This window comes from Poecilia mexicana, unplaced genomic scaffold, assembly GCF_051168715.1.
Source record: "Poecilia mexicana isolate PSO_F unplaced genomic scaffold, ASM5116871v1 scaffold_7, whole genome shotgun sequence".
Classification (NCBI taxonomy): Eukaryota; Metazoa; Chordata; class Actinopteri; order Cyprinodontiformes; family Poeciliidae; genus Poecilia; species Poecilia mexicana.
The window spans coordinates 27,149,272-27,164,069 of NW_028263376.1; the positions used below are offsets into that span (position 1 = coordinate 27,149,272).

The 14,798-nt window shown below is 42.1% G+C and overlaps 1 protein-coding gene across 1 annotated transcript; it reads left to right on the plus strand.

The window, feature by feature from the left end:
- The first annotated feature begins 4,736 nt into the window (after positions 1-4,736).
- On the plus strand, positions 4,737-9,963 carry LOC148158453 (U3 small nucleolar RNA-associated protein 14 homolog A-like). The gene is given in 4 exon segments (XM_088007537.1): positions 4,737-4,746; positions 6,418-6,725; positions 7,552-8,771; positions 8,773-9,963. Coding segments are annotated over 4 exon segments (2,304 nt in total). The 3' UTR covers positions 9,539-9,963.
- The last annotated feature ends 4,835 nt before the right edge of the window (positions 9,964-14,798 follow it).

Here is a 14,798-nt window from a genome sequence, read left to right on the forward strand (position 1 = left end):
TTTCTGAATTCCCAATAACAATTTAAGGTCAGAAATACAACAAGAACAACAAAGTTAACCCAAATTTTGTCTTTTACTGATGCCCTGGTAATAAAAGGGTTAATGACCATGATGTGTCTGTGCCTGATTAGCTACTAAACTAGCCTAACCTAGGATCTAAGGAGCACTGCCAAGAGGAAGATGAGAGACTGACGAGCTGAAGGTCATAACTTCTTTAACAACTGAGAAGTGCCACAGGCTGGTTACATCAATGCCCGACTGGAAAATCCATTTTTTATGAGGCTTATGTTTTGATCTTCTGAACAGATCATCATTTTTTTCATAAGCCGCGGTCACCAAAGTTAAAAGAAACAAACTCTTGAAATATAACAGTCTGTGTGCAATGAAGCTGTATACTGACTTTTGTTTTTTAAACTAAATTACTGAAATAAACTAACTTTTCCCATTATTCTCCAGATTGCAGCGATGCAGCAGTATCGCTGTGCTGCACACAGATCAATATTACTCTTGTTGTATCCAAGCAGCAGCTGAGCCGCCGTCCAGGGTATCGCAGAGACAGTGTCTCCACACAAAGAGGGCAAAATGATAGAACATGGAACAAAAACGGACATTTACATGAGTTATTACACTGTAGCCTTTCCACGTGGCTCTCATTTGCAGCGCCTCTTCTGCCAACAAAACAGACCTGATTTAAAATAGCTCTGGTGTTTCCTGGTAACAGACACTTGTCTGTATTTGCACTGAGGGTGAAGGCTTTTATGATCCTTTGTTTACAGAGAACATGCACTCTGTGAAGCAGCCATAATCTAGTCATGTGAGAAGCATCGTGCGCCTTTTAACAATATCCATACCCCTGCAACATTTTCCCATGATACAAAGGTCAGTGGGGTTTTTTTTGTGTGTGTTTTAAATGATGAACACATACAGAAATTTACAGACAATAAGGAAGCACTATCATGGGGGCAATATAAAGTTGCTGTTTTCCACTATTTTAAAGTCCATTCTCTGAGCTGCATGGAGGCAGTGTAAAGTCCTTAGAACAGGTTGATGTGCTCAATCTTCCCGGTCAGTAAAAACTCGAGCAAGTCCACGCACTCCTAAATCTGGCCTTGAAATGTTGCAAAAACAGCATGACTGTTGTTATAAAAACCATAAGAGGCTCTGTTTTCTGCTTTGGTCATGTGCTATGTAAGGGAGAGATCAATCATGTGGAAGAAAGATGTTCTGGTCAGATGAGACCAAAACTGACCGTTTTGGCCTCCATGCAAAACACTGCGTTTCCCCAGTGAATACCGTGAGAGTGGAGAGACGTGTGAGATCTGTGTTGTTGATGGTTTCCTGCAAAATTCTCAGATGTGACTAAGTTTTTACACCAGCATTCTCTTTCTATCTTATTAGATTTGATTCTGTTCAAGGTAATTGCATGCAAGGGGAAACATATTAACTGTTTGGAAGTACTTCTTTTGAACTGACACGTTTATGGGTAAAACCGATTAAGTAACATTTCACTACTTCAAACTTGAAGTACCTGAAGTTAAATACATAACCTTGACCTTATTGTTACATTTTTTCCATATTACAGCTGAGCAATTCAACGTCTCCTTGGACACACAAAAAAACTAGCTAATAAAGACGTGGAAGGCAAAGAATACATACTTTTATTTTATTATTATTATTTTACAAATAAAGTAACACTGTATATGGCTCTGGAAGCTTTACATAAGTGCATTTAAATCTCTTTAAATTAATGTTTGTAAAAAAATAAATAGGAAAGCAGCACATCGTTTTACTTCCACTTCTCGAATATCCAGATCTGATCTGTTAATCTGTCCAGTTATAAATATTTTAAGTGGGCAAAAATGCTTTTTTTTTTTTTCATTCCATTGGGAATATTACCTTATAACTTGGAATTCTCATGTTAATAAATGTAATTGGATTTTGGGATTATCCTGTTTTTGTCAGTCTTGTTGATTTTTGCTTTTAGTCCCAAGCATATTGTAAACGGCCTACATTACATATTTTGCACACATAATAGTGTCTGAGTCTGCAGAAAAAGAACATCCTCTTTTCTCATGACTTTCTTTTTAAGCATTTTGAAAACATTTTAAAAACATTTTGAGCACATTTGGAATTTATTCATTTCAATCCACTCAATGAGCCAACTCTTCACCTTTTTTTAAATCCACAAGCACTGTAATTGGTTTCGTACATTCTGACGGTTTATTAGTTCCGCAGCTAAATCTTAAAAAACATGCCTCCATTGGTCTCTGAAACCTCAAAACCCATACATTAAGAAATAAATGTTTCAATAAAAACATTGATAAGAGAAAAAATTGAATTATCTTTTCTAAGTTACAGCAGAAGCAGAAGTGGAAGTCACAGGATTATGAGTCTGAGATGTTGAAATGATGTGGGCACTGATGTAAGAAATGGTCGAAGCCAGCTCATAACTGGGTCTCATGCTCAAGTGAAACCTCTGACCTTGGCAGAACTTCAAAAACATTTAGAGTCAACAAACAGAAACATATTTTTTAGCTGTTGGAAGCTTGACATTGAACTAGCAATTACTACTATTCGTATTATAGGGCAATGCAGCTCTTATAAAGGAAACTGTACTTTCTATTATTTAGATGGACTGAAAACCCCTTTTGAAACAGCTTGGTCACTTCAGCTTGATTTTACTTTGAAAGGCGCCATCTAGTGGGCACTCTCTTGCCTACCGTAGCTGCCTCAGTTCGAAAGTTAATGTTCAACCAATTTATCTCTAAAATGTTGAAGAGCTGTAAAAGACACCTGTTATGATCCCACATGTTGTTGTATTATTTACAAAAACTCATCGGAATCTCAAAGGAACATATCATGAGTTGTAAGCAGTAAATGCTAACAACTCAACACGTTCAACAGTGTGATATGCCATTCTTTCATCCTGGTAACCAGCAGTGTGCAGCAACACTTGAGAATAGGAGGCATGCACCATTCTATGGATCTTAGAGCTAAGAACTCCAGTAACTCTACAGTATCATGAAGGGCAAATTCACCTTGTCTGATGAAAAAAAATTACTTTTTTTATCCACCTGCTTGGCTAACACCACGATTAAAAGTATATTTATGTCTATAGCAAACTTTTATTATAGATGTCATACAGCTACAAAACAATATTAATGCCATAATAAAACACACAGACACACACACACACACACACATGTTTGTTTTTGCTATCTTTGTGGGGACTTTCTATTGACTTCCATTCATTTCTATTCTACAGCCTAAACCTTACCTTTACCCTTTTCCTAACCCTAACCATCACATACCTAACCCTAACCAAAACTCAATTCATACCTTAGCCCTAACTCTGACCCCTGACCCAAAAACAGGGTTTCCCCTCGTGGGGACCAGGCTCAGGTCCCCACGAGGAGCGATTGGACCCCACAACGTAGCATATGTCAGGAAAATCGTCCCCACAAGGTGTTACAAACAAACGCCCACACACACACACACACACACACACACATATATATATATATATATATATATATATCTTCTGAGCTCGGGTCCTCTACCAGAGGCCTGGGAGCTTGAGGGTTCTGCGCAGCATCTTGGCTGTGCCTAGAACACTCTGAAAGGCAATACCTATTCTTACTTACAATAGGTTTGTATGCTTTACTCAAGTCTCACTAAATTGTTTATTCAACTCAAGTAATGTGAGTAATGTACATCTTTGGCCTGAGAAAAGTACAAGACTATGTTATTTTGAGTAAAGTGGATTTGACTATTTTTGTTACTGGAGTGAATGCTTCAGCTCAGCAGTGTCCAGGACGAAACATCCAAGATCCATAAATACATCAAGGACAAGGCCTCAACAGACAATGTGTTCAGCAAATGTCTCAGACAATGGGAAACGGAGGATGAGGTACTGGAGGTACCATCGTGGGAGGACAAGCCCCTACATGGGATGGATGTACCACCGACAAATAACTGAAGTGGCTGAAATCAGGAAATCCTACCAATAGCTGGAAAAAGCTGGACTGAAGGAAAGCACAGAGGTACTCATCCTGGCCGCCCAGGAACAGTCCCTAAACACCAGAGCAATAGAGGCTCAGATCTACAACACCAGACAGGACCCAAGGTGTAGGTTGTGCAAGGAGACATAACCAGATACGCTTGGTTATGTCGTTCCAAGCGTACCTGGAACGACATAACCAAGTGGTGGAGTGCATAGTGTACAGGAACATCTGTGCAGAATATGGGCTGGAAACCCCGAGATCGAAGTGGGGAACACCCCCAAAGGTGGTGGAGAATGACTGAGCTAAGATCCTGTGGGACTTCCAGATCCCGACAGACAAGATGGTAATGGCGAACCAACCGGACATTGTGGTGGTGGATAAACAACAGACATGGATGTAGCAATACCAAGTGATAGCAACATCAGGAAAAAGGAGCACGAGAAACTGGAGAAATATCAGGGCCTCAGAGAGGAACTGGAAAAGGCCTGGAAGGTGAAGACCACAGTACCATATCATACCATACCAACTTTATTTATGAAGCACTTTATACACCAATAAATTGATTAAAAACAGAAGAAAACTGACCAGAAGTAGAAGGGTTAAGAACACGACTTTAGCACAGGACAGCATTATCTCAAATATAACAGGCATATGGTCTGAAAATAATGAGTCACCAATCACTAAATTAAAAACTGGTAGACCATAAGATAAAACCATATCAAGACTGTGACCATGCTCATGGGTAGCACTAGTCACAGACTGCACAAAATTAAAAGAATCGATAACATTAAGAAATGACTGAGCCATAGGTGAAGTAGGACAACAGTCATGAATATTAAAATCACCAACAATGAGAACTCGGTCACACCTTGGCATGATATCAGCCAAGAAATCAGAAAAGTCATTTATAAAGTTTTTGTTGTACTTTGGTGGCTGATGTTGCAACACATTCTCACTCCCGACTCGTCATATATTGACCCCTCAGCGTCACATGTTGACGCATCGGGTAACCCCTTCGCGTTAATAATTGACGAGAAGGGTTCTCTCATTGAATGCTGTACCGCTAAGTGTCCGAAACTGACGATCTAGGAACGAATAAGATGACGAGTCTATTCTATTTTTTTAAAGGCACACAATCCGTGCAGAGCTCGAATTGTGTGCTTAGCTGTATGTTTTTAACAATTTAGTTAATTTTACTTAAGTCTTAAAAGATCGTCCGGTTCTCCGAAGCCGCGATTTTATCTTAATTTCTGCTTATTTATTTTTTTTAGCAACAGACGCGAATATTTTAATATGGTAGAATTACAACCGCGGTAAAGCTAGCCGGCTCTGACTCCAGCCGGCCCAGCACACAATATACAAGTGCGCGGTCGCTCAAGACATTATGGTACACCCATTTACGGGCTGCTTTCACAATAAAAGCGCACATCCGGTCCATGTTTGAGCCACTCAAATCCAGCCGCATCATTTGCAAACACAAAATAATATATGCTGAGAAACTAATACAAAACTAATACTATATATATATATATATATATATATATATATATATATATATATATATATATATATATATATATATATATATATATATATATATAGATAGATAGATAGATAGATAGATAGATAGAGTCATTTTTATCTTTTCCCCCTAAGTTGCCGTGCACATTGCTGAGAAACTCTCTGTTTCCAAAGACTGCTACCACTTCTGGATGACAGAGGGACACCTCTAGAACAGAACCAGAAAGTTGCAACTAGATCTGATGTGTAATTTCAAAATAAAAGCCTATCAAAAAAGTCATTTCTATCTTTTTCCCCTAAGTTGCCGTGCCCATTGCTGAGAAACTCTCTGTTTCCAAAGACTGCTACCACTTCTGGGTGACAGAGGGACACCTCTAGAACAGAACCAGAAAGTTGCAACTAGATCTGATGTATAATTTCAAAATAAAAGCACTTCAAAAAAGTCATGTTTTATCTTTTACACCTAAGTTGCCGTGCACATTGCTGAGAAACTCTCTGTTTCCAAAGACTCCTACCACTTCTGGATGACAGAGGGACACCTCTAGAACAGAACCAGAAAGTTGCAACTAGATCTGATGTATAATTTCAAAATAAAAGCCTATTTTATTATTATAATATTTTATTTTATTATATTTTATTTATTATTTTAAGCTTTCTACAAACAGTTGAATGATTCCGACATAATTTCATCTGAGTAAAAGAAATGATTTCTACGTCACCCATCTGATGTTGTGGCCTGTAGGCTCGAGAAGTTCCTTCGTGGAAAGAGACTTTAGAAAACCCAAAGGGAGGAAAGTTTACAAAGAGACGGAAACATTTTTGCGACACTCCTGCTCTTGCTACGACCAGGCTTTGCGACAGCGTTTGTGTTTGGGGCACATGTGAGATTGAGCTCAGTGTGGTCTTCAGCATGGCGAAAGACTCCAAGAAAAAAGTAATAAAAGGAAGTTAACGGTGAGCTCCGGTGCTCCTGTCGTCAGCGAGGGGGGTCAACAGCCGGTGTATGAAGAGGAAGAAGAAGAGCAAGGCGGTATGGACAGAGCAGAGGAAGAAACCGTGAGCGGCGAGGAGGACGAGGGAGAGGATGAACGAAAACGGCAAAAATTGCTGGAGGCCATCAGGTCTCTGGGTGGGAAGAGGAAGAAGGCGCTGGGGGAGAGGTCCGAGGCGGCCGGACACATGTCCGAGTTCTCTGTGAACCCTGACGGCATGGGCGTAGGTTTGGGTAGGGACGGTAGGGACATGTCCCGACCAATATTCACGGGATATGAAAAAGTCCCGACCAATTTTTGCCATATTTGCTCAAAGAACGTGGATCTACGATGTTTGATTAGCAGCAACAGGCGGTGCGCGGAACGGAAGCTTCTTAGTTTGACATTTATTATGAGCCTCCGAGACCGTGTCGGAACGGTGCTGTCGGGGGGGTGGGGGGAGGGGGGGTCAGTTGAATCGTCGGACGTTCTTTGATTAGCTGCAAAAGGCGGCGGCTAGCTGGGCACACGCGTCTCCTTCTGAGTCTCCGAGACCATGTCGCCACCAAAAAAGAAAAGGACAGACAGAAGTTATTTCGCTACGTCGGCTGTAAGTACAGTGAGTGGACCCATAAGTTAGATATCTATCACGCAACGCATTTGTTGTAAAGTCCGGTGTTTAGTAAGGTCAGCACTGAATGTGAGGTAGAATAGGTCTGTTAATTATGTAATATTTTTTCTTTTTTATTTTATTATTGATTTCTTCTTATCTGCAATTGTGTTTGCTGTATCCAGAGGATATTTCTTTTGATCTTACTTGTAACGTTTGCTGAATTTTGTAAAGGAAAAAGTAAAGTGTTCTTGAACTGATCTGCTGAGTATGACTGTATCTGGTTGTATGATATGGTTATGGTTGGGGGGAGGGGGTTATTAAGCCAATGTGGTTCCCCCCCCCTTCTCAAAAATGTTCGGTGCTCTTGGGCATTTCACTGTGCTGCGGGGGGGGGGGAGGGGTCAAGGTCCCCACCAAAACTTAGACCGAACCTACGCCCTTGCCTGACGGTGGTCCCGGTAAGGTCCAGCTGTCGGATCTGATCGGGAGCTTAGAAAAGACCTCCGCTGTCCCAGCTAAAAGCAGAAAGCAGTTGAAGAATCTGCAGCTCTCTGAGAAAACCATCGAATCTCCTCTGAGCAAACAAGAGACTGAGAGGATCCAGAGGGACATGGCTTTCCAGAAGGCAGCCTCAGAGGTGAGCCGCTGGGACGGCGTCATCATCCAGAACCAGAGGGCCGAACAGCTGCTGTTCCCTCTGAACCAGGACCCGGCCGGCCCCAAACCGGTAGAGAGACTGGTGGTGGGCTGGAAGGCTCGGACTCCACTGGAGCAGGAGATCTTTGCTCTGCTGTCTGCCAACAAGCAGCCCCTTACTGACCCCGTTCTGACCCCTGCTGAGGAGGCGTCAGTAAAGGCCATGAGCCTGGAGGAGGCCAAGATCCGCCGTGCTGAGCTGCAAAAAGCCCGGGCCCTGCAGTCCTACTATGAGGCCAAGGCTCGGAGAGAGAGAAAAATCAAAAGCAAGAAGTATCACAAAGTGCAGAACAAGGCCAAGCGGAAGGAGTTCCTGAAGCACTTTGACGAGATGGTGAAGCTGGATCCAGCGGTTGCCCTGGAGGAGCTGAATAAGATGGAGCTGGCCAGGATGCAGGAGAGGATGTCACTAAAACACCAGAACAGCAGCAAGTGGGCCAAGTCAAAGGTCATCATGGCCAAATATGACGAAGAGGCTCGCAAAGCCATGCAGCAGCAGCTGGAGATGAACAAAGAGCTCACTCAAAAGTTGATTACTCCACTCAACGACAATGATGACGACGATGAGGAGGAGGAGGCGGAGGAGGCAGGTGATTTGCTTCCTGACTTTGTGAACGATGCGGTGGATGGTCGAGATGCATCGAATCCGTGGATGAAAGGCAAACTAACTGCAGAACCAGCGCAGCAGCAGCAGCTGAGTGACACGGTGACTGAGGCAGCACAGGCTGTGTGTGAGGAAGAGGAGGAGTGTCAGGTTGTGGAAACAGAAGAGGAAGCCCTCCTCAGAGAGTTTAACAGTAGGAGGAAACTGCATCAAGCTCAGGAGTCTGACGCAGCAGGAGGTGTTTTGCCAGAGGAGGTGACGGAGGACGCAGCAGTCGAGTCGGAGGCATCCGACAGCGATGACAGCTGTTGCGTGTTGGAGTCCGTAAGCGTCCCCGGAGGAAGAGAAAATGTCCAGAGAGACAAAAGCAGCCGACTGCTCTGAACGGTCGGCTCCGCTGGAGGAGACGCTGATGAGGATCAGGACCGTGGAGGACGTGGAGCTTCTCCCTCCTGAGCCGTCAGGTGAACCCAGTCAGCCTCCCGCTACGGAAGCCCCTCCCTCTGAAGAGAAGCACGTAGGCAAAAGGAAAAAGAAGAAAGGAATAGAGCTGAAGGAAGTTCTCACTAAAGAGACAGAGCTTATCAAAGTTCCATTTACTCCAACTGTCACAGACTCTGAGGACGCAGAAGCTAAGATGGACCAAAGAGGACTGATTAAGGAAGCTTTTGCTGGAGATGATGTAATCTCAGACTTTCTTAAAGATAAAAGGAGGAAGGAGGATGAAGGGAAGCCAAAGGTGATAGACCTCACCTTGCCTGGCTGGGGGAGCTGGGGGGGCTTGGGTCTAAAGCCACCAAAAGGAAAGCGCAGAAGGTTTCGGGTGAAGAGTGCCCCTCCTCCACCAAGAAAGGACCAGCATCTTCCTAATGTCATCATCTCTGAGAAGAGGAACGCCTCCGTCAGCCTCCACCAGGTTCATTCCCTGCCGTTCCCCTTCGAGAACCATGCACAGTTCGAGGGCTGTATCCGCTCACCGCTTGGCCGTACCTGGAACACGGAGCGAACTGTGAAAAAGGTCACCAAACCCAGAGTGGTCACCCAGCTGGGGGCCATCATCGATCCCGTGACCGAGGAAGAACTGCTGAAGAACAACAAGAAGAAGGTGGTTGCTAGAGAAAGTAGCTAGGTGGAAAAGTCCGTGCAGGGCAGAAACGTGGCAGCAGTTTTCACTAGAACAATTTTGGACCAGTTAATTTGTTCATGTATGTCAAAGAAAAAGAATAAAATTCCCCTTAAAATGCAGAGAATGCGACTGATTTGAAATATGAGTAACTGAAATGCTTTTCACTTTCTGTTCAGTCACATTTATATTAACTTATATTAACTGAGTAATGAAATGTAATTTCAGTGCCTTGTGTGTCTGAACAGACGGTGGACTGCAGCTTTCTGGGAATTGCTTTGCTCTTTGCAGATCGTCATGTTGGTGTGTGCTGCTGCTTTTCCGTAATTATCTTATTGTTGGATAAATTGTGGGAAAGTGTGTTCTTAGTGTAAAAGGTGGAGGAATCGAATGAGGTGAAGCTGTATTAATAAAATATATAATATGCTCAATTATTTGGCGCGTTTCCTGTAATCTAAGATTTTAGAAAGGTAAAACCAGCAATGATATTAGATAAACATTTAATATAACTGCCATGGCAGAAATATATATATATATATATATATATATATATATATATATATATATATGAACAAAATAGCAAAAAGGCCAAGAAAGATAATGAAAGTTCTGTCTGTAAACTTTACTCATGAGGGCTTGATCAAACTTTTAATTTCAATGCAAAAAATAAAAAATGCAGCAATTCTTCAATATACTGATTTTATTCTAAAAATATTTAATGTGAATAATCCACAGCCTGGGCTTTACTTGGAACAGCCAGAAAACACCACAGTGCAAAGATAAGATATTAATTGGGGCTAATTAGAATCCAAATTTTACAAATGCAGTGTGTTATACAGCCTGTATGCAGTTGTTACAACACAAATCCTGGTGAGTCTCATTTCTCATGATAAAAGTACCTGGAGGAAAAAATAAAAAGCTCACCAGATATTTAACAAACTTTTCATAAAACTCGTGTTTCTCTTTTTAAAAATAGTACTTTTTGGTTTGGTGTAACATAATGTTAAATATGTTTTCAGAAAAAGACATTAAACATCAGTCTTTGACTGTACAATGTTTTTCACTTAGCGATGGACTGACTGAAATAAATGACATTTCTAATAATATCCTAGTTCATTGAATGAGTCTGTAGTTACTGCAGAACCATTGAACTTAACCACGCTAGTGCTGCGTTGCTGTGAGTCAACATAAAGCCAGTGACACCAAAGAGTAATATGTTTGTATTTGTGAATGAATTTATCTTTTAAATATTTCAGTGGTGATTATGTATTCTGTAGCTAAAGGAGTTTTCCAGCACAGCTGCAATACTGTGCATTGGGTGAGAAACATTGTAGCAACAATGTGTTGCATTCAAATATCAACTGAGTTACATTTAGGCCCAGCTAGTCTGACCCATTGCAGATTTAAATTTGACATTTTAATTCAATTAAGAAGTTAGTTTCTGATCATAAAAATATGTTAGAGGGATGACTGCATGATTAAAAACATTTAGCTGTTCTTATCTGTTTGAACTTATATTAAAAATGATATCTAAACCTTTCTTATAATTGCTGACCACCAACTTTACATGTTTCCATGAGAAGTTTTATTATTTTGGGTGGTTAGCTCCACGTCTTTGAGGTTAGAATAGTCCCCTGCCATCATTGTAATCTAATTAAGTATAATTTTGGACTTAACTAAAAGTTCCTGTGAAAAGGAAGGAGGGTTGATGCTGAAGTGTCTAAAAGAAGCATTTTGTGATTTAGTGTCAAACTTCCTTCTTTTCTCCTCCTCACAGCTATTTTTCAGAATACACAGGAGTGTTGAAAAGAAAAGCCATTACACTTGATAGACACCCTATTAAGGTGGACAGGATGCAATAATAGACTATTCATCTGTTCAGGTACTGATTGTCAACCTGAATGCTCAAGAGACAATAGAGGATTCCATTGAAAATCATGTCATTCTCCACATTACTCTCTGCTGAACCACTTCTCCACACCAATTACTAAACCTTTGTGAAGCTTTGTGGAATGAAATGAGAACTAGCCTTCAGAGCTTCACTGACTCCAACAACATTAGATACATTCGAGCAGATGAAAGCTGCGATCGAGCTGGGTTTTCACTGCTTTATGCATGTGACAACAGGGTGTGGGGAAAAGAGGAACATCTGTCCCCAGCTTTTCCCTCCAAATTGTATGTCCTTAAAATCAGACGTCTAAAAATCTCTTGTTTGTCCAAAAGCCTCTTTTAGCATTGAAAGTAGAAATATTTTGATGTGAATAAAAATTTAGGTCCCTGGAAGGTGGAGTGATCGCCCTGCATAACTGTGTCTTTCAATATCACAGCACAACAGGCTCAACAGATAGAAAATAACAACAAAGCGTGTGTATAAAAAAAAAGTCTCACTTAAAAATAGGCCTTGTGTCTGGCTCATTTTTGCTTAAAACGTGTTTGTTTTTCACTCACTAAAGTGACACAGTGGGTAGAGTAACCCAATATTGTTTCGTTGGTTTCACACCACAGTCAAATGGTAATGAGGTGGTCAGCTCTATATGTATAAAATGATATCTAAATCTATATAGTTACTGACCACCTTCTTTACAAATATATATATATATATATATATATATATATATATGGTTTTTAGTTCAATGAACTAAAATGAACTATCGATAGATAGATAGATAGATAGATAGATAGATAGATAGATAGATAGATAGATAGATAGATAGATATCTTATAAAGATCTTTACGCTATATAAAGATATATTATAATATATCTTTATATATATATATTATAAAGATCTTATAAAGATCTTTACGCTCTTTAGAAGCATAAAGACATCATGACGCTTTGTCGCACATTACTCCGGTAGTCTTTTCTTTTTAAGGATTTTTTCGGCACTAGTTTATTTGACAGCAATCTGACTGTAAGGGGGCAGAGAGAGCGGTTGTCATGGGCCCAGCGAATGGAGGACAGGAGTCGGACTCCTGACTACCGCGGCTAAAGTCTCTGTATGCGGGGCGCCGTGCTAACCACCGCGCCGCGCAACGCCCCTATTGCGGTAGCCTATGCTGTAATTTACAGATTGTCTTTGTTAAATTATTTACATTTTTATACAATTTGAGCTTTCTGTCGAGCTCACCTAGTCCACCTTCTTTCATTTCCTTGGAAAAATCTGTTTTGTCATGTGATTGCGACTAGTGGACTAGCCCAGAAAAAAGTCATTGCAGAGAAAAGAATCGACTAGTCGATTAATTGATTCAACCCCTATTTCAGATTGTGGCAGGAAGCCGGAGTGCCCGGAGAGAAACCTGCAAACAGGAAACCTGTCAAAACTTTTTACCTTTTGCCCCATAAATTTAAAACAGACATGTTTGGTCCCAGTCAGATTTCTCCAGCCTCAACATGGTTACTAGGTCTTCTAGGATTCTTTTCTTCTTCCGATGTTAATATTTTTAGCTCCTCTCCAAAGGGCCCTTTGCCATCTTCCAGAGGAGGCGCTGGAGAAATTAACCTCTGGTGTTCTCAGTTCTTTTCATAAATATAAATGAAGCCGTTGTTGGACATGTCTTCACTGCAGTCGCTGTCTGCAGTGAAGACATGCTCGTTTTCTGGATCATTTCAAACTGTGGCAGGAAGCCGGAGCGCCCGGAGAGAAACCTGCAAACAGGAAAAAAGATTTCCTGTCAAATCTTTTTGCCTTTTGTCCTCTGGTGTTCTTAGTTCTTTTCATAAATATAAATGAAGCCGTTCTTGTACATGTCTTCACTGCAGTCACTGTCTGCAGTGAAGACATGCTCGTTTTCTGCCTTCACGGTTCGTTCTCCCTTATTTAAGTAGCAGTAGAACTCCGTCATCTTCGGATCCCCACAGATGACGGAGGACAGGTGGTACGTCTCCGTCCCACATTCTGCAGGGACCTCGATGGTCTGAGTGGCTCTTGTTTGGTACCTCCTGGTCACCCTGTGCAGAAAAAACACCAGGACCTTGTTATTGGTCAGACAGTGTTTTTTCTGCCAGGGTGACCCGCAGCCTGAACAACGGCGCTTGCATGCTAAATCCAACCAGTACTCCAGCAGTATGGATATACTGGTTGAAAATAGTATCGGTGGAAGAGCAATCATGGCGCCGTTGTTCAGGAGCCTGAGGGAAGTGGCTCCACAGTTAGAGCAGAAGTCGTTGTCATACATCTCTCTATCTGTGTCGCCGCCAAACGAGTCCAACCAGACCAGAACAGACTCCAGCAAACTTTTTATATCATAGTCCTTCCCCACATCTGACGGCAGCTTCTTCTCCGTCAGCTCCATCAGAACAGGGGAAAGGTCTTGTTGACAAAAATGTTTGCCGGGCTGACGGACAGCTGAGTGGATGAGCCTCCCACAGCTGGGGATGGACGATGCCTCCAGAAAAATCCTTTCCTGAGCGAGACACTGCTTGGTGACGCTCAGGTTCAGGACGCTCTGGAAAGCAACGTTCACCCAGCTGTTCTGGAGCTCATTGGAGAACTTGAAAAAGTTCTCCTCAGCTTGTCCGGGTCCTGCAGATGCTGTCCTCCCTACAACTGGGAGATCCGAGCCAACACTATCTACTGAAATAGGGGAACTGGAAACCTCAACACCAACGGAAATCTGTAAACTTAGACGTGTTTGTCTTGGCAAAGGAGCAGCTCTGTTGTCATCAACAATACAAAGTTCCCCATCCGGGGAACTTTGTATTTCAAAAGTCCCTGTGAACGTCCCCTTCAGAGGACTGTTCTTTAAGGTTGGGACCAGGGAAACCAAAGCTTTGGCTGTCTCTTTACCCAGAGCTTTGGCTGCGAGATCAGCCGCAGACAAATCTTCCCCAGCCGGGTCAGATTTTTCTGCGACTGTTGTCTCACCTCCATGGTGTACCATCGTCTCTGGACAAACCTCCCCAGCCGGGTCAGTTTGTCCAGAGACAGTACAGTCGTCCTCTGTACTGTCTTGTACAGAGGACAAGATGGAGTCCGTGGTCCCAACATCCAAAGTCTTTTCAGGACAAACCTCCCCAGCCGGGTCGGTTTGTTTTGTTGACCTGGATGCAAATCCTGTCCAAAATAGATCTTCCTCTTCAGTGTGATTGTTTTCTTCTTTGCCATCCTTCCCAGGAAAGAAATGATCACATACCTTCTTCATCCCGGTGGTCACGGCATATCCAATGCCCCAACCAACCGGGAATATCAGGGGAACAATCGCCGTCGCAAAACCGAACATTGTTGCTGTATACAAATCTCAAAGTCCAAGAAATGTCTGGATCCTG